Source organism: Perna viridis, chromosome 12 (assembly GCF_037379345.1).
Source record: "Perna viridis isolate PV_CMFRI_1.1 ecotype Kerala chromosome 12, ASM3737934v1, whole genome shotgun sequence".
Lineage (NCBI taxonomy): Eukaryota > Metazoa > Mollusca > Bivalvia > Mytilida > Mytilidae > Perna > Perna viridis.
In genome coordinates this window covers 22,653,428-22,674,408 of record NC_142456.1, presented here as the reverse complement: position 1 = coordinate 22,674,408, position 20,981 = coordinate 22,653,428, and the positions used below count along the sequence as shown (strand labels likewise).

The following is a 20,981-nucleotide window of genomic DNA, read 5'->3' as shown; positions in this document are numbered from 1 at the left end:
ACGATTTGTTTTCGTCTAACTGTATCCATCTGAGATGAATATGAATGTAACTCATCTTTAATATAAACAGTTTATGTTGTCATGCTCTCACTTACCTGAGAAACGCGAAGAGCATGAGTACAGTTTTCTGTTCTAACTTTCTTATTCGCCATATTTGTTTACACTCTTCCGTGGAATAATCACGTACACAGAACTTGATTGGCTATACGCTGAAGTATCCACCCAATGGATAAGCTTCTTTCAAATAGATACTATCGAACCCTATCGACAGGTAAGTCCAATTAACAAATTTCTCTTAATTCGCCTATTCATAAAAAAAAAAAACAATCAAGGGGATATTTTTTCAATACATGGTTAAGCCAATCAAATATTCGTTTATGCAAATTAATATTAAACGGTTGTGGAATACATAGATACATCGTTCTTTCCTAATACTATATAAAAGTATATTGATTTAAAAGGGATAAGTTCTTACTTGTTACAAGTCTAAAAATAATATTTTCTAAATTTAAAACTTAATTGATTCAAATTTGAAAAAATTACAATAACTTTTTGTACAAAATATCTATGTAATAACCTAAACATATTATACAAAAAAAAAAAAAAAAAAAAAAAAAAATTGGTGGATATTCGCATCGGTTTTGGAAATCGTATATTTGAATAGAGAATTAATATGAAAATTAATTTCCTTCTTTTTTTTTTTTTTTGTTTTTTTTTGTACAACCTACGCTACTGTGACTGTGATCATATTGTCGTATATGTTGTGAAACTTTGAATTGATCCATGGTCAATTAAATAAAAAAAGAGTCAACAATGCCTTTTCAATCTACATATGCTATATTTTTACGTAACAGTTGTCCTTTCCATATTCAGATCTGTACTTTTGAGAAAACCATACACTTATCTCCCACTAATATCAACCAAATCGAACAAAATCAAGAACGGTAACTATTGCAAGTGCTACTTGCATGTACAATCTGTATAAATTTCATCTCAAAAGCGCAACACCCAAATGAAAAAAAACTATGACTGGTTATGTACTCTGTAATTGATTCTGAATAAAAAAATAAAAGTGAATTCGGTGGGTTTTTGATATGCATGAATCGCCTCCTGTCTGATTTTTATAAAGACTGCTACATAATAGGTCTAATCTTAATCAGATTGATTTCCAAATAAACATAAAACATAAACTCCCGGGATCCGTCACTGTTAAAATGTTGTAGAGACAATAGTTTTCGGAGTTGGGACAGTCAAAGATTGAGTAGTGACACATCAAAACGATTGAAGACTATACATATTCTGCTGAAAAAATAATGTCAACTGCAAACAAAAAGAAATAGAAATATATAAACGTATGTAGATTTAGACTGTCTTATATGATAATGATATGTGTCTTTAGTATACAGAAACATCCCTTTAAAATAGCACAGATAACCAGAATAAAAATGCTACTAATCAAAGATTAGAACTCCGTCTCGTATCAACGTATCAAAAGTTCACATGTAAACGCCTTTAAAATCTTTCCATGGGTAGATTCATGCTACGGTTCTCTGTGCTAGTAGTTGAAGTCTCAATGAAATCGACCTTCTGGTGACGATAAACAGAATATGCTAAAGGATAAAAAGTTTCAAAAGCAGATTTAAGGAGTCTCATACTTTATATAAAATTAATTATGTATTTCATATGCATCATTTATACACAAGTTGATTTTAGTTACTTCATGTTCTTTGTTGTGTATGTCTGTTTTCCATGTCTGGTCTTTGTCCCTGGATTACATTCTTTTGATTACCACTATAACCTTGGTTCCCTTGATTATTCTCTAAGTAACTACTGCTGGATTTATCTTAAAGAAATGGAAGTGTTTTTTTTTTTTACAAAATAATCATAAAAATGCGAATTTTTGCTGATTGAAATGATTTTTAAAATATCAAAGAATAAACTTGAGCATTATTGTATCACTAGCAAGAGGCTGCCTCTTTCTGTTTTAGATGAAGAAATAGAAGAGAAAGAAATACTAGAATATACTTATTTTTTCATACTATGTTTCTGGAAAAGCGTACTATCTTTGATATATATAATATTTTATTCACTGCAAATAAGTTTCCTCTGAGTTGTTTTGCTTCAGAACAATACTGAGATAATATTTTTTTGAATGCTTTAAGCGACCCTACAAATAAGTTAATGGTTAGTTGCGGCTTGTAGGAATGTTTTTCATAGAAACTGTTTCACTTTGCTACATTGTATATATGGCAGGCGCGTAGCTGCCGTTAGGCAAAAAAGCTTTTGCCTTCACTTAATTTTGCCATTTTTTTTTTAAACACATCCAGGAGAGGCATAAATGATGCTCTAAAACGCTATCTCCACGGAGCTTCGGGGGGGGGGATTGCCCCCCTGGACCCCCTACCAGATTGCAGATTCAGTTTTACACAGAAAAGATATACCATTCATATTTAGTTCAGTGGATTTCTTTTCACTCGTGTCTCTTAGAGTTACTCCGCTGCTTTAATGGATTTCAATCGCACAAGCGAATGAGGAAGAATACAAACATTAAGCATCTTATGTTTCAATGGCATTAAAGCCAAGCTTTGTCTCTGACATGTGTTTGTGATTCTTTCTTTACACCCTCGCTTTATCGAGAAGTGCAAATTCTAATTTATAAAAAAGAGATGCATATTTGCCAATGAGACAGTCATCCCCAAAAGCCAAGAAACGAACACAACAATCTTCAGTGATTTGCAAACCCATACCATAAAACAAACTGTAAAAGGCCCATGTTTATAATTAAGCTGCCACGGAGAAGCAGGAAAAAATCAACGTACTCAGGTACTGAATCAATTTATACCGATCATTTGAATTTTTATGCCTAAAATAATCGTCAAATTTCAAAAATTTGGGATAAAAGCAAAGTACAGGGATCGAATTCAAACGTATCTTAACACAAGCTTAATATTATAAATGTTTGGGATTGAACTATTTGTTTTAAATTTTTTTAATTCATCTTTATGATTACGAAACACACACACACACACATGCGTTATGCATCGTAGCAGTGCGCCAGTTTGGGTTATATTCAGGTTCGATATCGGGTTACACGGAACACCTAGATGACTGAATACAAAACTCAAGAGCATAGCACATAATTGAGCTACAAATTACTAGCTGAGCATGCATTTCCATTTTTTTTTAATTTTCAGATCGAAATTCAATTTATCGACCTCTAGGTCGAAACCGTATGTTAAATCATTCAAAATTAATCCACAATCTTTAAAATAAGTCATATCCTTAGATACATGTTCTCTCAACTAGCCACATTTCTTGGTTGATAAGCTTTATAACTCGAGTGCGACAAGTTATTCCATAGACATCTATGTGTCATGTGAAAGCGCTTAGTTTCTGGACACCCAGCTCCAGAGACACATACATTAACATAAACGATGATGTCTTATAATATAATTTCTCCAATCGTGTCAGGCGCTGGAAGCATTATAGCCATGCACTTTTAAGCCCTTGACCACCTACAGCTCTATCATAATAACATACAAATGGCCAGAATAGCCAAATAGATTGATTATTTCAAAAAGGAATAACACCAGACCAAAAAATGACACAATTCCCGAGAAATGCATTATCGAAATTCTATGCCATCTTCTATGCGAAGTTTCATATTTTTTTGTCATCATCAGGCTTGTCATGAGGCGGTATCTGTAATAAAAATACACGATACCGTGGGTGATACGTGAGGATGGTTTCGGGGTTTAAGCTACCTTTTGTAAAAAGAAAATTTAAGCTACCTTTTGTAAAAAGAAAACATGGCCAAACGATGAGGGAAAGTAATAGCCTGAAACCCCTTTCTTCATACAAGTTTCATGATTGCGGAACCACTGCCCCTTTTATCCGCCAGGACCTGCATAAAATACCTGAATACACTCTTCCAATTGGTACTCAGCTCTCCTCTTTATATTTCAATATTATGATAGATGACTTTTTATAATCTGACAAGGTTTTCATTTCTAGCTGAACATCAAATGGTTTATTACGCGTCTAAATATAAATAGACAACTTAAATATACCGACTAAACGACTGGTTTGATCGGGTAAATGCATAGAAATAAAGAGGTACAGTACTGATAAGAGGTTAGAGGTCAACTATTTTTAATTAGATTGTTGTTAATACAAACCAAATCAATCAGCATATTTAGTTCGCAGTCAAAGTTGTTTATTGGTTTTGTTTTGTTTTGTTTTTTTTGGTTTGTTTGTTTGTTTGTTTTTTTTTTGGGGGGGGGGTGAATAGCATAGAATTAAATTTGATATATTAGAAATACCTACAAAGTAGACCTTATTATCTGCATTTGAACCTTAATGGGGAATGCCAATGGAACTATTTTCCTGCGATAGTGTAAGATAATTGCAGATGCTAGCAGGTTTTACGAATCTAAAGGCTCTGGTGACTGCTCTATCAATTCTGAGCTTCGATCTAAATTGATAAAAACGCTGACAAATTTGACTGGACTATGTTTCACAAAAATAATAATCCCGATTGAAAATCGTTAAAGTACGAAATCTTACAGCTAAAGTAACAATGTGGCCCCAAGGAAGAGTCTATTTAAAGCAATTCTACGCAGGGGCTGATGCAGACTATTTGAAAAAGAGGGTGTCAGTCGGGATTCCTCGGAAAAAAGGGGTGCTAGGACAATTTACCATTTTCGTCAATTTTACACATGAAAATTACAAATTTTCCAATAAAAAGGAGGGGTGCCACCCCTACACCCTCTGGATCCGCCACTGTCTACGTGTAAACAAATTACCGACAAATCGTGCTATGAAAGACCTCTAACTAAGAAATAGTTTGAGGGAAACATGTAGATATTTTCATGCCATGTTAATGGTTTCGCCCATCAATTAATTCGGTTGAGTGTCAATCAAAAATGGAAAGTTGATAGTCGTCCTCACAAGAAGTGATTATTTTCATGAATCAGTACCGAAGAATTTATTAGATGTATGTTAATCTATAATTTTATCAATTTCCCATAGTTTATCAGTTTTACCCGAGGTTATGAATGTTTGGGTTGTTTTTGAACACAAAAATCCCTTTTAATATGCTTCTAATCAAGCGAAAAGCACGACAGTATCCCTAATCGTTTGATACTTTAACCTATTAAAGCTGCAATCTGCATTTTCTTTATTTATACGAAGCTCAATTCCGTAAAATAATTCTTACTATTACGAAACAATCCTCCTTCTAATCAGTTATTGGACATAATATATTTATATTGTTGTGTATTCAGTCCTGGACTGTATATCCCTTTAAAAACAATTAGCGTTTTTCCCGGTTAAGGTGGAGACTTGAATAGGCTTGTATAAAGGTAGAAAACGTCACCTGGACTTGGAACGAAGTCTCGGTTGGTTTGAAGTTGTTGGTTGTTTTCGATTGATAAAGGAATTTAAATTTATTGTTTAAATTGGTTTTTACGAGGATTGATAAGGATTCTAAGTGGGACATTTGAAGACCGGCCCAAATGGCTTTCGACGACCGAGACCAGCGGTTGGAGAGGGTCATTCAGGTGACATATTTAGTCTTTTGTTTTTCTTACTTATTATTATAGTTAAGCTTATATTAAAAATCAACAGGTGTCCGTGAGTGTAATCTGTTTGGAAGCCGTTTGCAGTTTGACATTTAAATGCTACATGTCATTTTTATTGCGTAAGACCTATTAAAATTAAATGTATGTGCAATTAGAGAAAAACTTTTTTTCAGTTTTCAGCGTGCTGAAATATGTAAGAAGCACGTGTACATAATATTAATAAGCAGTATACCTACTTTCGGTTTGATCACTAAAAAATACAAGTTGGCTTTTAGACACGAAATAATCATTGAAAGTTGTGCATTTCATATTGCATTTAATATATTTTTACGAAATAATAACAAACATCAATGAAATCGCAAATGAGAGAGACGTATTTTATTTACATAGTTGCCTGGTAACCTAAATATATCATGTAAAACCGGAAGTTAAGATTTTGTTTGCGGAAGTTGATGAAATGGAGTAAACTGCGATAACTTTTAACATGAGTTATTTCGATCAAAGAAGTAGCTCACCACCAGTGAGAGAGAAGAACGATACTAACCATAAACAAAAACAAAGAACGCACCTTGATCGCATTCTTAGCTCGTCTTTAGCGGAACTTGCACAAAGTTTGGGATGTTATGAACTGGTACAACTAAAAACCAAATATTTCCACAGGCCATTAATTTTTTCGTTGATTCTTGTGACATTTCATCTGTCCATATACCATGACTTATCGAAAAAGTTAAAAAAACAATGTTACTAAATTTTTAATCTATCCATGCATAAGTCTTGGCTTCAAGTCTGCTACATAACTGCCACAGTAGTAGTCGGAACAATTTAGTTATGACAATGTAACCCTCCATCGACGTACGTGCCCTCATATGAACGTATGTGGATGGAGGGTTACATTATTGTTACTAAGAATAATTATGCTGTCTTGGGTTAAGTTGGAAGACTTATTTTTATTTTGCTTGTTCGCCATTCTGATTAAAAAATGCTTTGGTGAATGTCATGATTATCTTGACTACATAGCTGGTAATATTTGCCGAAAGCCTTTATTACATTGTATATACATGTATGTATAAATTAAAAATTTTTTTTGATGCATGTTGTAACCTCTATACATTTAAAGAACTATTCTGTAATTGAAGTGAATGTTGTCTATCAAACATTTCTGCCTCACCATCACAGGAAGTACAAAATAATAATTAGCCTCCCAAGATGGTATAATTGTGTTGACAAGGTCTTGTGACTCATTCATGATTTCATGTGTGAACCATCTTGTAATAACATCCAATATTTTGTCACTAAAAAGATCTGATTTAATAATGTGATGCATGCAACATACATGTACATATACAAATGTAGATTATTTCATTAGTTGTAGAAGATTACATGTGTCATATTAATACTTTGGCCTCAAGAAGGACAAATGTGTTCTTTGTTGGCAGGCTGTGGGAAGGACATATATTCACATTGTCCCTCTTTTTATTCATAGATTATTGTTATTTGTTATCAATAACAAGGAAATTCATACAATGTGAATGTTTTCTGTGATTCTGAAATGTCATGAAATAAATTCTGCGTGTAATAGTACATTTCAGTAGTAAATTTTGGACCAAATGGCAAAAGTTCCTATTTACAAGTCAGTTCCATTCCATTACATTATTCAGTTTAGAACAAATAAAAAATACACTTATTCAATTTACACACAAATTAGTGCCTGTGTGTGATTGAGTAAAGTTTATAAAGAGCATCACAATGTTTTAGTTTTGGTTTAATGTATGTAACCACTTAGTCCATCTCATGTAGTACTTTTTATGTTAAATTGCTATAGACAAGTCGTCCATCATAAAATTTGAACAAAAATAGACTTGAAAGTTCTGTCTTGCACAAAATATCATGTCTGTCACAAATCGAACACTACCGGTATGTCATTTTGACAACTGGATAGTAAAGAAATCAAAACTATTTTGAGAAAGACTTTGGTTCTTGTATTAGAGCTAGTTTAAACATGCTTTTCCTTAAAAAGATGTCCCATTCAATATAGTTTTAATATCAAAACTAATTGAGGTATTTTGGGCCTACAATTTAATGGTTGGAGTAGAAGTCAATCACTCTGTGAAATAAACACGATAAATTGCAACATTTTGGTTTCTATTACAGAAATTACCACTTCGACTAAGCATGTCATGATATTTGAGTGGTTTTTATTGTATTTAAATGTCAAATAAGGGATTTCTATTTTACAATGGATTTTAATTCTTAACATCATAGCTATAGCTTATTGCATACATTAACAAATATGTAACATAGATTGATATGGCAACATTTATCATATCTATTTTTAGGGTCCAGTTGATCAAAAAAAAAAAACTGGAGTTGTGGCTTTTATTTATATTTATAACATTTTCATTGTTAATTTTTTATGAATAAATTGTTATTGACAAAATAACATGTCTCTGAGCCCTTTGGTTTCAAGTTGTTAGGAATTTAAGTCTTAACATAGAAATACACCAACATACTTTTTTTGTCAACAGAGTTACCCTATCATTATGAAGTCTAAGGAGTGAAAAAATGTTTGCTTTATAAAAAAAAAAATCAGATATTGGGAATGACAACATTACTTTATATCAGACATGTCTGTTTAGTTAAAAGATTAAAAATATACTAAAAGCATAAAACTACTTTTGTTCCTGTTATGTACAAATTTGTCATATTAATTGATACCAAGATAATATTTTAAACAGGTCAAAAGCATGTTAAACTTTATTTGCATTTTAAGAAATTCAATATTCTCAAAAAGGAAATATTCTGAAAGAAGGAGTCAATATTGATCTAACAATGTCTTGTCTTGTCTGTGAGGGAAAGATTTTGAGAGCAAGATTTAGAAATTCTGTGTTGCAGACATGTACAGTGAGATCAGATTTATTTTTATGACTGTCTCTCAATCGCTATGATATAAATTTACTGTCAATCTGCATAAATGCAAAATCCCAAACTAATTGAAATTAAGACCTTTCAGCTGTTCCATTCAGTCACTGCATGTAGGATCTAGCAATACTCCATTCTACATTATGTTCTGATGACAATTCAGAATCCTTGAGTATTTCCCTTTGGATAATGCTTCCAAAATCATGAAAGATGGAATCTGATAGGCTGATCAGAAAGGTCATCAGGACCGATTTAGACAGAAATAGATTGACAAAGTCCTAATGAAAACAAATGCTTATCATATGACCTTAATGTTATTTATTGAGCAACTTTTTAAATGTGTTACAAAGGTAGACTCACTTTTGTGACTTTAAGTCATTTTTTGGGGGAATCTTTTACTCACAGGTAGATTGAAACACATGTAGGTTCACAAGTTAACATGTGAACAAGTTCCTCATCAAATCTTTTAAAAGTAGATTGATTGAAAGATGCCATTTAAGTATTAACTGGTTATGAATCCATAGTTTTGAAGTTGTCTTGTGGTAAAGAACAGGAACTTTTTCTAAGAAAATTTCTGTTTTTGGTAACATTGTAATTAGAATAGATTTTAACACTTAACTTATACTGTATATCAGTGCTTGGTGGAAAATTTTATTATGGTTGTCTTCATATAAAATATACATTAAAGATGTTAGTTTGGTTTCATGGAAATATATTCCTCTTTCAGAGGCTTGAAGATTCTGTACTAAAAGATAACGAGGACTATACAGTCCGTGGAGAAGACAGCAACCCATCAAAGATCCCAGCAAGAATAAGGGAAATAATTACCAAAAACCTAGCTGATGATACAGAGGCTCCAAAGAGTATGTCGACACCAACCTCAGGACAGTTACAGGAAGAGAATAGAATTCTGGCAGCAGAACTGAATCGTGTTGAAGATCTCCTGGCTGCTAGTCGTGCAGAGCGTGATGAACTCGGCATTAAGTACAATGCTCTTAGTGACAAGGTATGTTGAAATACATGCATTTTAAATGTCAGTATCTGTAAGAATCAGGCAGTCGGTGAAACATGGTATGGAAAAATCCACAATTTTGAAAATTTTACTTGACTATTTTTATTATCAGAATCAAGGAAAAAAGACAAGATTTTCCATATCACTTTGGTAAGTTGAGTTATAATTTCATTGAAATGCACTGAAAATGAACATTTCAAGGTCAGATAAATCTGTCAAAAACCTCATTTTTCTAATATTCTATTGAAAAATTTCTGAGCAAAGCCAGTGATGCAGAGATCAAGTAATGGTCTTTTCAGATAGAGAAAGCATCATTGAGTGAAATTATATTGTCAGATCGGTGGGGTTTTGACATGCATGTTTCTAATTTTCCTGTTTTGCCTGATTATTACAAATACTTACACTAAAAGGATATTGTTTGTATGTTGTACATCTCTCTGTAAACTGCACATTACTTTTGTAGCTTAGACGATTTAAAGCAGAGTAAAAAAACTAGCCTGCCCACCAGCCCGAGACTTTGGCAGGGCTGGCTAATTTTAGCAAAATTGTATTTAGCCATATAATAAATATATTGAAAAATTGAATTCAGAACTGGCTTGAAATGTATATAGACTTTATATAATACTAATTTTCAGGACTTATTCTAAAGTAGCTTAGAAATAAAGACATGTTACTGTAAATTAATTTGAGATAAATACTGTAATCTGATTGGTTGAAATAATTTTGTTATATCTCAATGGATAAAAAATATTGACACACCCTTATTCAGTTAAATTCAGAGCTACTTTTTTCATGTTTAAAGATAAACATATGTTTTAAAATTAATTTATAAGAATTGACTATATGCACATGGAATATGCACATTTATGTTATTTTTCAATAGACAAAATTTTTATCATAGCCAATTCTTAATTGTCTTTTAAAAGTTTTCAGATATATTTTGCCTTTAATGTTACCCTTATGACAGAGACTAGTTCAAGTACATAAAATAGCATGCCAAAAGTATCAATTCGTGCTGAGTATATTAACAAATTCCATTTAGAAATGCTCTTGAAATCGTTTTAATAACTTGAGTTTTTATTTGTCTTCTGTCATAAGAGTTAGCTTTAAAAGTTACCTGAACATATATTTTCAATGAATATTAAGGGTATACATAATTTTATTTTACTTAGGCCTAAAATTATTTTTGTTTTACATGTTAGATGAAAATGGCTTTAGTTTTTGTAGGTCAAGAAATAGTATCTTAGAAGTTTTTTTGTAAAAAACTTTTTAATTACCCTGTTCAAATTGGTGATAGTTGAAATTAGATATTTTCTTAAACTTGGGTGTTCTGTAAAAGCCTATGAATTGTATATACTATCAAAGTACTTCGTGGATACCAATTTTCATGGATTAGGGATGAAACACGGGTTCTTGGTTTTGAGGTTTTAAGTATATACATCAATGGAAATCTCCTTTTCACTGGTAACCAAATTTCATTGTTTGGCCTAACCATAAAAAACCAAGAAAATTGGTACCCCAGGAACAATAGTACTTTCACAATAATTGTCATGGTTAAATTGATTAACCAATTGTCACTGTTAGTATATTTTGACAAATGGAATTAACTCTAGAGGTTTTACTAAAATTTACAGTACATTTATTGGATTACATGTAATTCTTTTGGTAATTTTAGGCTCAATAAACTCATATTGTTAATCAATGCTGTTAAATTGAATTACTATCAAACTTTTTTATCACCTGTTAGTTTTGTAGTTTCGACTGATTCATTTCATCTTCAAAATTATGATTGCTGAAAAACTATAATTTGTGAAATCCAATATTTTTAGAGGATCGTTTATTCAGTATAGACAGATATTTAATGAACCTTTCAAATTATTAGGGTCATATTTTTCGTGATGACTATTTTTATCATAACGATTTCTATTGGAGTGATTTATGAACACGTTATTGTGTTTTTCAATGCTGTACAATATGTATAATTTGTGCTGTCCGTTGCCTGCAATACAAATTTTCATTTTTTTTAAAGGTGTCACAGTTTATTTGGTCTTCTTATCATAAGGTGTACAAATCAAAGAGTTGCATGATTTTTTGAAGAGTTTTTGGCATATAGGCTTCAAGTGTGATGTAAGTGCACATCACATTGCAGAAAACCAGCATTTGTCTTCATACTCAGTGAGACATGTGTCACAATGTCCTGCTGTTGCCATGGAATGTCACTGTTAATTTTTTACGCAGATAAATGGTACAAAATATAGTCATGGCAAAATTCATCAGACCGAAGGCGATGTTCGGTGTTTTTTCCTTCGGTCTGGCAGAAAATTTCAGATTTTTTATTTGAACTTATAAGGAAAAAAGTCTAAAATTGTCATTCAGTCCGGCGCATTAAATATCAATTTTGCCATGACTGAAAATATATAGAAAATTGCCTTCAGGATGTTTAGTGGCTGCAGTTAACTGTTTGTATATATAAATTACTCTGTTATACATGTATTGGTTATTTATACAGTTTCTTATGTAAGTTTCTACATGTATTTGGTTATGAAACATTCAATCTTGCTTGTATATGTATTATGAATTTGTTTTTTTGGCATTCACAATCACAAACACAAGCAATTTATTTTACAATAAAATATTATTTAAATAATAGTAAGGTTAATATAAAGTGAATTGTTACAAAGATGACTTAAACTTTCAATAGTTTATAGATGATCAGTGTGTTGGAACAGTGATTTGTTCCGTGCGATTAATTGTCAAATAGTTAACAATATCGAAAGAGTATTTAATATGTAATGAAATTTGACCAATCTTTGCATGGGTAGGTCCTTATTTGTATCGGTGTAACTTGGTTTTGTTATAATTGATTTTATAATGTGGCACGCTTTGATTTTTGACCTTTTATGACAAAAATAACAACTTAATTGTGTTATATTGTTCAATCAGATGAAATAGTGCACTGCACAATGTCATTCTGGACCATTTGCATTTATATACATTTCTTTCTGTCCATCTGTAAAGAAGGTTTTAGTATCAACAAAATGCATGATTACAAACACATATTTAGCACACTTTTATATGTATGTTCTAAATATAACTTTTTGTTGATAAGCAAATTATTTGAAAGCTTTTTAATAGAACTGAGCAATTACTAAGTGCTTTTAAGTAAGTGCTGTATAACCAATAATTTTTGAGGGGTGCTTATTTTAACATATTTTAGTAGTCTGTCTAAAAATGCCAAAATAAATTCCAAGAAATATTTACTGTGGGCTCTAGTACATTCTGCACCACCAAGCATATGCCAAAGTCGGAAACATCGAAATTTTTGGTATACCTTTTTACCTACAAACCACTTAATTTTACACCTGCAAAAAATAAAAAAAAACATTTGGTACTAGACAGCAAGTACTAAAACATGTCTCACTCCTGCATTTAGGCAGTACATCTTCATAATCGAACTAAGTGTGAGTCACGATGTATCCATCTGTGCCATGAAAACTGATTTGTTTAATGTGTCATAGTTTTCCTTTCCTCTTTCGTCTACCCCGGACTTGACTTTTTATGAGCAACTTGGCAGGTGTTTCTAGAAAAGCAGAGAATGCTTACCCTACTGGTGCACCTGGTCCATGCTCCCAGTTTTAAGTTGAGTCCGAGTTGCTCATTTGCTTTTGTTACTTTGTATGTATGATTTTAGTTACTTTATGTTCTTTGTTGTGTATGTCTGTTTTCCATGTCTGGTCTTTGTGCCTGGATAACATTCTTTTGATATGACCTATGACCTTGGTTCCCTTGAATACACTTTCAAATTATTTTTCTGATTTGTTTGTTTTTTTTTTCTTTGCAAGACCACCTTGTATTCAATATATTGGATCACATCAGTTGATTATATCACATCTATAAATGTAAATTTAATCTAAGATCAGATAGATAAAGAAATTAAAATAATTACTGCTATTGTTAGATAAAATTACTCTTTTGATTGAAAATTCAGTTTTCACACAGTTTTCAATAGAGAAGTGAGAATAATTCATTCTGTGCTGTAAGATATCATTTTCTGTGTCTTGACATGTATTTATATATATTATAAGTTCTCATTGATCAGGCAAATAAGTATTTCTATATTATAACATGATACTTTATTCTTATGTAAACAATGATTTGTTTGAAAAATTTGTCCAGAGTTAACAATTGTTAGTAGCTTGTTTACAACAAGTTCCATTTCATTTTAAGCCTGTTATAACTGTTTTACCTAGCAGTTTTATAGTATGTCAATACATGTAGATACAAAATCTTCACAATTTGAAGTATAAGAGTTCAGACATATGTATAAATTACGCACACAAGTTTGCTTACATTTCTTTCCTGAAATAAAAAAAAATGTATATCAATTCATTTGACTATCATGTACCACAGACTATCAGATTTGTCAATTTGTATCAATAGACCTAGTGTATGTGTGTGTGTGTGTGTGTGTGTGTACATATATATATCTATATCTATATCTATATCTATATATATGGCACTTGAAGGGAAAAGGAATTTACTTGCAATGTTTATTTCATTGGGTTGGTTTGTTAGTTTGGTACAGTTGGTTTGGGTGACACTGTAACTAATTCTCATCAGGACACTTTAAAATTATGAAGAGGACAAGTACTCAGAGGGGACAGAAGGGTATAGGTTTTTGAGGGCAGGCATGACATCCCTCCATTTTGATCTAGTAAGGACTCTCCAATTTCTTCAATAACTATGCTATGCACACAGAACTCTGAGTAAAAGATACTTTACTAAAGTATCATGTATTACCCTTCTAAAAGTACAAGTAGCTATACTTGTTATGACAAGAGAAGCTTGAAGAAGTACTTGGCATGAGTTTTCTTTCATTTTAATGCAGCATATGTTTATCATGTGTGTTGTCTTTGCCAAAATCTTGTCACTTAACATTAAATAGGTTTACATTGTAACAATTTATTGTTCCAACAGTGGTGTATATATTGGATTGTTCTGATAAGCTTGTCTCATTTTTCACTGACTAGGCAGATTCATTTTTGGTTATTGTTTGCTCTTATTGTGCAGAATTTTTTGTAATTTAGCTAGATCCTCCTTTTTTTGAACTTAACTACAAGGTTTTAAGTGTAGCATGGCTGAAAATAAATGGTTTTATTCTCCAAATAAAAGACAAGAAGCTGAAGAAACAGTTATTAGTCAAAGAAAGATAGAGGTACACTAAGGTTATAAGTGCCTTATACATAGCCAATGGACAGTATCAGGGTCTGACATCAAAGATTGCCCTATAGCCTGAGATTGACATTTGGGAAAGTAAATGATTTATCCTACTTGCCCAAAGGACGACACATCTTAGGTATTTTTCAACTTGTATTTTGGGCAAGTGGAATTTGCGCTAACTTGCCCTGAAGGACAAGGTTTGCAAGATGTTAACATTAGTTCCTATGTATAGTGTGAATGATGGAATATTTGAGGAGACATTTAATTTTCTTGTTGAATTTGAATAGAAATTTTTGGTTCACTACATGTTTGAATTTGATATGCAGCTATCTTAAAAAAAGGCTAAACCTGTAAGAGAAGATAAAAATCACCCTTCCTCATTCTTTGCATGCTTTTTACAGCATTCATGTACATGTATATTGTATCAGTATTTCCTGTTCAAGTGATTTTGAAATGTAATGAAAAAATATGTAAATGATAAAATCAGTAAACAAATTGAAGTTTTAAGCGTCACATTCATACTAAATATTGTTTTCTGAATATGAAAAACTAGAACACACTATTAACCCAATGTTTACAGATTAATTTTAATTAAGAAATAAATCATGAAAACTCCATTTTATCTTTGTTTCACCACAGGCTGGCCATTTATTTTGCTATCACTTGGGGTAAAAAAATGTGACATAAACTGCCAACCCATGGTAAAACAATGAAAAAAATGTACTGTCTGTGATTTATTTCAATTCTAATAGGACCAGTTTCTTCATGTTTTTTTTTAAAACGAGCAGCCTATGTGTTGCATGAAATTTTTGTCATGTGTTTATCTTTTTTTTACCATGGCTGTGGTCTAAAGAGTTTTGAAGCAGGTCATATTAGAATATTAAATTAACCCCTGTGAAATCACAAGATTTCGAGCATTTATACTGTGAACAATTAGTGAAGGTTGTATAATCAGTTTATAGCAGTGCCATATTTTATAGTCTTTACTTCACTAATCCTTTCTAATATTGTCAATTGATAATTGATTCCTTTTGTTAAAATAGGTATAAACTTGTCATTATTGTTATGATAAATTATAATATTAGTCAATATAAAGGATTAGGGTATCCTAGATAGACAGACCATAAGGATTAATGCAGTATGGATCAGGTCAGAAATAAAACTGTAAGTGGATCTAAATTAAATTAAGGTCTTGACGCATTTGTAGTCAAATTTAATAAGTCTTGCATACCACAAAGGGCTTCAAGGAAATTGGATTGTACTGTTATGGATATAAATATTTTACAGACCAAAATCAGTCATTTGTAGGGTAGGTTGGTGTGCAATGTAGTTCTTTTAACCTTAATAAGTTGTTCTGAATTTAAGTCATGAAAATTTTACAACCTTGGAAGTGATGTTCAAGGATAATTTTTTTGTTTGTTTTAATTTTTTTTATATGAATTATAAAGTAAATGAATTTCATTAACATCAACATAGACCAGGTTAATTTCTCTTGTACACTTATTTGAAATTTCTTACACAGCAGTGGCAGATCCAAAAATACTGCCTCCTCCCTGGATCGGCATATGCACAGTTGAGAATAAAACTTTTACAGGAACTGGTTTGGTTGTTTCTTACATGTCAATCACATGAGACATAACCACACATATTGTTTGTTAAAATCTGCTTTAACTTTATCAAAGGTATTGACCTGCTGATACCAGATATCTGTACCGATCCATGTTCCAGATTAATTATTTTTATAAGCTATTTGACCCTTGATTAAATTATTCATCAAAATTTACAATGGAGTTTATACTGCATCTAATTAGTGTCAAAAGTCAGGTCTTTTGTTAAAACCTGTGGTTCTGGTATTGTTTCTGATATTATACCTACTTTATAAAGATTGATACCCAATAGAACAATGGAGGCAATAGTCTGGTATACTGACCATAGTTTTAAATGTTTTCATTGTTTATTTATTCTATTAAAGTTTTTTTTGTTTATGGTATTTACTGCATTGTGCAGTTTACATTCTGTTTTACCAGTATTTATTTAAAGGGTTAGTAGTTACACTATTGTGTTGTATTGTCAAGACAAATACTGTAAACTTAGAACTAGAGGGAGTTGCTAACAGTCTTCTAGTTTTCGTAATCTAAGTAATGTGGCATTAACAGTAAGTTTTAACATATTTCCATATAGTATTTTTCTTATTTAATGCAGTCATTGATTCATACAAGCAGTTGTGCAAACTTGTATTTTTGATTGTCTGCCCATTTATGGGGTGTAATTCTGGTTCTTTGCCAAGAGAAATAGGTTTTAGTATCGTGATCCGGCATACTATTTTGTTTTCTGTCAGTGATTCGAAAAAAAAAAACAGATTTGGCACAGATTTAATATATCTTTGTTCTAATAATGAGCTGATTGTACAAATATTGTCAACAGTTTAATGAACAATTTTCTGAAAATTAAGTAGATTTTTAGTTTCAGTTCTATTCATATTGTTATGTACCATTGTTGTCTAATATAATAGATTTGATTGGTTATTGAAAACTTAGAATTTAATTATATATTTCAATTGTGCCAAAAAAGTTTTTCTGTTGAGTTCTTATTTCCCGATTGTCTACCGTAGTCTTTTAGAACCGTGAATGAACAAAGCCATGAAGTCCACAGCATATTCATATAATTTCTTTTTCAATAAACTCCATTCCTTTTTAGTACTAAAACTGCTTTCATGATAGTTGTCTTCAAAAAATACAGATCTGACTAGTTATGTTTGTTTAACAAGAAGTAATAAGCATTGAGCCACTGTGAAAACATTTGAATATACAAATGTATAAAGGATTTTCTTCATGAGTTTCTGTCATAAAAGGTATAGGGAATAATAATTTGGCCCATTAAAGACTTCCAATTCTTTTAACATGTTTTTTCAACCCTTTAACAACCTATTTACATAGAAAAGAATAATTCTGTTTTCACTATGTGCTTGGTTCTAAATCAATACTTTTTTCTTTATTCATACACGTACATATTCCATTCATTTTACAACTGACTACAGATAATTTTCAGTAACAATAGTTGTTAATTGTAGTGAACGTCGTTATTTCGTATCAATTTCACTGTTACTTCAACCACCCAATATTTTTCAATGTGGAGTTTATATATTTGACAATTACCTACTTTTACTGAGCAAACAACCCTGGAATCCTATGGATCCTGGTTTCCTTTATTCACCGAATTTTATTCATATTTATTCAATCTAAATCAAACGCAATCGATTTTCAAATATTGTCCCCGTCAGCAAAACTTCAAAAGTTCCTTTGTACTGTGTTAATCAATAAATCTTTTAGATTCCATGACATTTTGTATATTTTAGATTTATTTTACTTGAATTATCTTAGAGTAATAGAAAAGTCATATTAATCATGAATTATTTTCATGGTCTATGAAAATGTCATAAAACTTACTTTATGTGAAGCAGTACAAAAGAAATGGTTCACACTTCATCAGAGGACACACTTAAAGAATTGTTTAGATAGAATCAGTAATTGATTTTAATGTGTTTTTGTTTTCTGAATTTTATAATGAATATCGCTCATAATTAAATATTCATGGGGATTATTTGTCTTAATTTTACAAACTAGAGTTGTTCCCCTTTGGATTTTTTTAGTGTAAAAAGTTATTATAAGTTCTACAGTCTAAAAGAATATGCTATATTAAATATATTTTTTCTTAATAACTTTAAATAACTCTAAATAATAACTGGTATACAGTTTAGGATGTCTTAGAGAATTTATATTGATGTTTGAAGTTCTTCAAGTACTTATTTATTAAGTTAAATTTTTTCACTGCATAAAAAAATTTACATGTATTAAGTTAGAAATTTTAGATAATGAAGCTGTTTTGATTCAGCAAACTTTATCAGAGTTAGAAATAGTAGCCTGCCCGCCATGCCGAGACTGGCTATTTTTTGGCAGGGTTGGCTAATTTTAGCAAAAATCTATTTTGCTATGTACATGTATTGAAAAATTGTATTCAGGACTGGCTAGAATTTGAGTGAGTTTTCTACCCTAGCTTTATGTAATTATGAGGTCACTGATGTTATAACTGAATTAACCTTTTATACTTTGATGTCGCAATCATTTTGTTCAACTCATAAGAGTCCATTCAAAATTTGAATGGGAATAAATTGACTTTGCACAAATAGATTATTAAATCATTCCATCCATTAAGCATTAGTCTTATCATTAGGTATGTTGTGTATACTTTTATTGAATTGGTAAAATGTCAATGCTTTCACCTTGTGAAGGACCTTTTATTAAATTTCAGAAATTTTAAGTGGCTGTGTTTGATTTAAACCTTGTACGTGTTCACTCTACAAAAGAATACCATTAGTAAAGGTCCTTTGTCTTGGTTACATGTTATTCAGCGTCGACAAAGTTCTACGAAAATACAAGAATGCCTTGTCCGATCAGCATTCACCCATTATATAACATGTAATTTATTGATTAGTTTAAAACAAGTTAGATAAATTATTATGTACTACTTTTGTTCCCTTTGATCAAACAATCAGCCTGTAGATTATCCTACTGTGTAGCAATACAATTCATTTTGTACAAATTATTGTATAATTTTAATGCTTTGGTCTTGTGACTCAAGCTTGTCCTTGGAAAGTTTGGTAAGAATGGACCACTTGTAAATTATTCAGTTTTTTAGTAAGTATGGTCATTGATTAATTTTGATTGATGATTGATTAATTTGTAAGATGATATTTTCATAACAGTTCAATCATTGTAATTTATGACGATAGAGTTTTGACATTTTGTAGAGGGGGCAAACTTTCTTGTCATCAGATTTATAAAACAGGAAAAATCATTGTAAGCTAAAGTTTGATATGAATAAAATTGTTTCCAATCAGAATTCTCATCAGTTTGCTCATTTTCTGTAACTTTCATAATTTTTCACGAATTGATGTATTTGGCTGTTGATCAATCAGATTTTTATTTGATTTTAATGATATAATAAAATCTTTGTATGGGTTTATTTATTTGTTGACTTTTGAATTCCTTAATACAGTATTTGATATATCTTTGCATGGGTATTGTTTTTTGATAAGGTTGTCATTACATTACCAATTTGGTCTTCATGAAATACTCTCCATGATATTTTTGAACTTTTAGGCTCATGCTTCTCTTTGCTGGATGTTTTCTTTTAGTCTTAGTAAAACCAATTTAAATTAAATACTGCGACATTTTTACACTAGTATGTAATATTGAACATTAATAGTAATATTGTAAAAATAATATTGACAATAGTGTTCTTCACAGAAAACTGTCACTACAGAATTTATGCTAATATTTTATTGATATGATTAAGAGATCAAAGCGTAAACATGTACCTAAGGTATTAAAAAAAGTGTTGGTAGTCAGCCCGATTAAGTCTCGCAAGCAGATTACTTATTGAGGTATTTATTTTACGGCATTAGTATACCCAGTAATTAGAAAATTTACATCAATAACTTATGATTTTAATAAACGGTAATACATGGATTGTATTTTATGTGTATACTGTTATAACAATAGGGTCAACCAATTAAATACCCTGGCGGTAAAATTTTTGGACATGTTTTAACAAGCTCAACTCAGTTCTTGTATATCACGATTGATAGATAATATAAGACAAGGGGTTTTTCCAATGTGTATTGCACGTTCTGTGACTTGATAGAGAGTGTTCTGTTTTAAGGTTTGTCTTGGTTTTCCAACTGTGTGGAAGTGTGCAATCTAGCCTTTAACCGTCACCATTAGTTATACACTAGTTATTGGATAAATTGATGAGTTTAATATAGTAACATGGAAGACACTAAGGTAGAAATGCTTTGCTGGGTGTTGTCTTTCATTTTACTCATTAAATGCACAAATAATATTTGCCTTTTTTGTTCACACTTTCTTCCTCTCACTGCACTGTTACTGTATATGTTGCTGCTTTTCCATCAATGACCTCTCACCTCCAGCTTGTCTTCTACTTGTGTGACTGAAATCTGATGCAATCATATTTTTTTTACCCATCATTTGCTTATTTAAATTATATCCTTGTCTGTTTAATCAGTTGTATTAAGTAACAAGGTCATCATATGCTTTTTCTACCTCCATTACTAGATACTGCACTTTTTTTACCTGATCACTAGAGGCCAAACTGGCAATTTGACTTGCTAATTTGTCATAGGATGTTTATTTGAATAACTTTTGTGCTCAGAGCATTTAAAAAGCTTT

The 20,981-nt window shown here is 31.2% G+C and overlaps 2 protein-coding genes across 8 annotated transcripts in view; one reads left to right on the top strand and one right to left on the bottom strand.

The window, feature by feature from the left end:
• Positions 1 to 245, bottom strand: part of LOC148601719 (peroxisome biogenesis factor 2-like) — a 28,824-nt gene extending 28,579 nt beyond the window's left edge. The window contains exon 1 of the mRNA XM_088554530.1: positions 96 to 245. Within this exon, the coding sequence (XP_088410656.1) occupies positions 96 to 152 (57 nt within the window). The 5' untranslated portion in view covers positions 153 to 245. The remainder of the gene's footprint in view (positions 1 to 95) is intronic.
• The window catches only part of LOC148601718 (uncharacterized), an 88,074-nt gene that overhangs the window by 18,512 nt on the left and 48,581 nt on the right, over positions 1 to 20,981 (top strand). For 3 of the 7 annotated variants that reach the window (XM_088554520.1, XM_088554518.1, XM_088554519.1), the window contains exon 2: positions 9,229 to 9,507. In XM_088554520.1, coding sequence (XP_088410646.1) covers positions 9,229 to 9,507 — 279 coding nt within the window. Of the gene's footprint in view, positions 1 to 5,373; positions 5,562 to 6,025; positions 6,214 to 9,228; positions 9,508 to 20,478; positions 20,577 to 20,981 lie in introns of those variants that run through there. The other 4 variants (XM_088554521.1, XM_088554522.1, XM_088554523.1 and 1 more) reach the window with 3 other exon arrangements.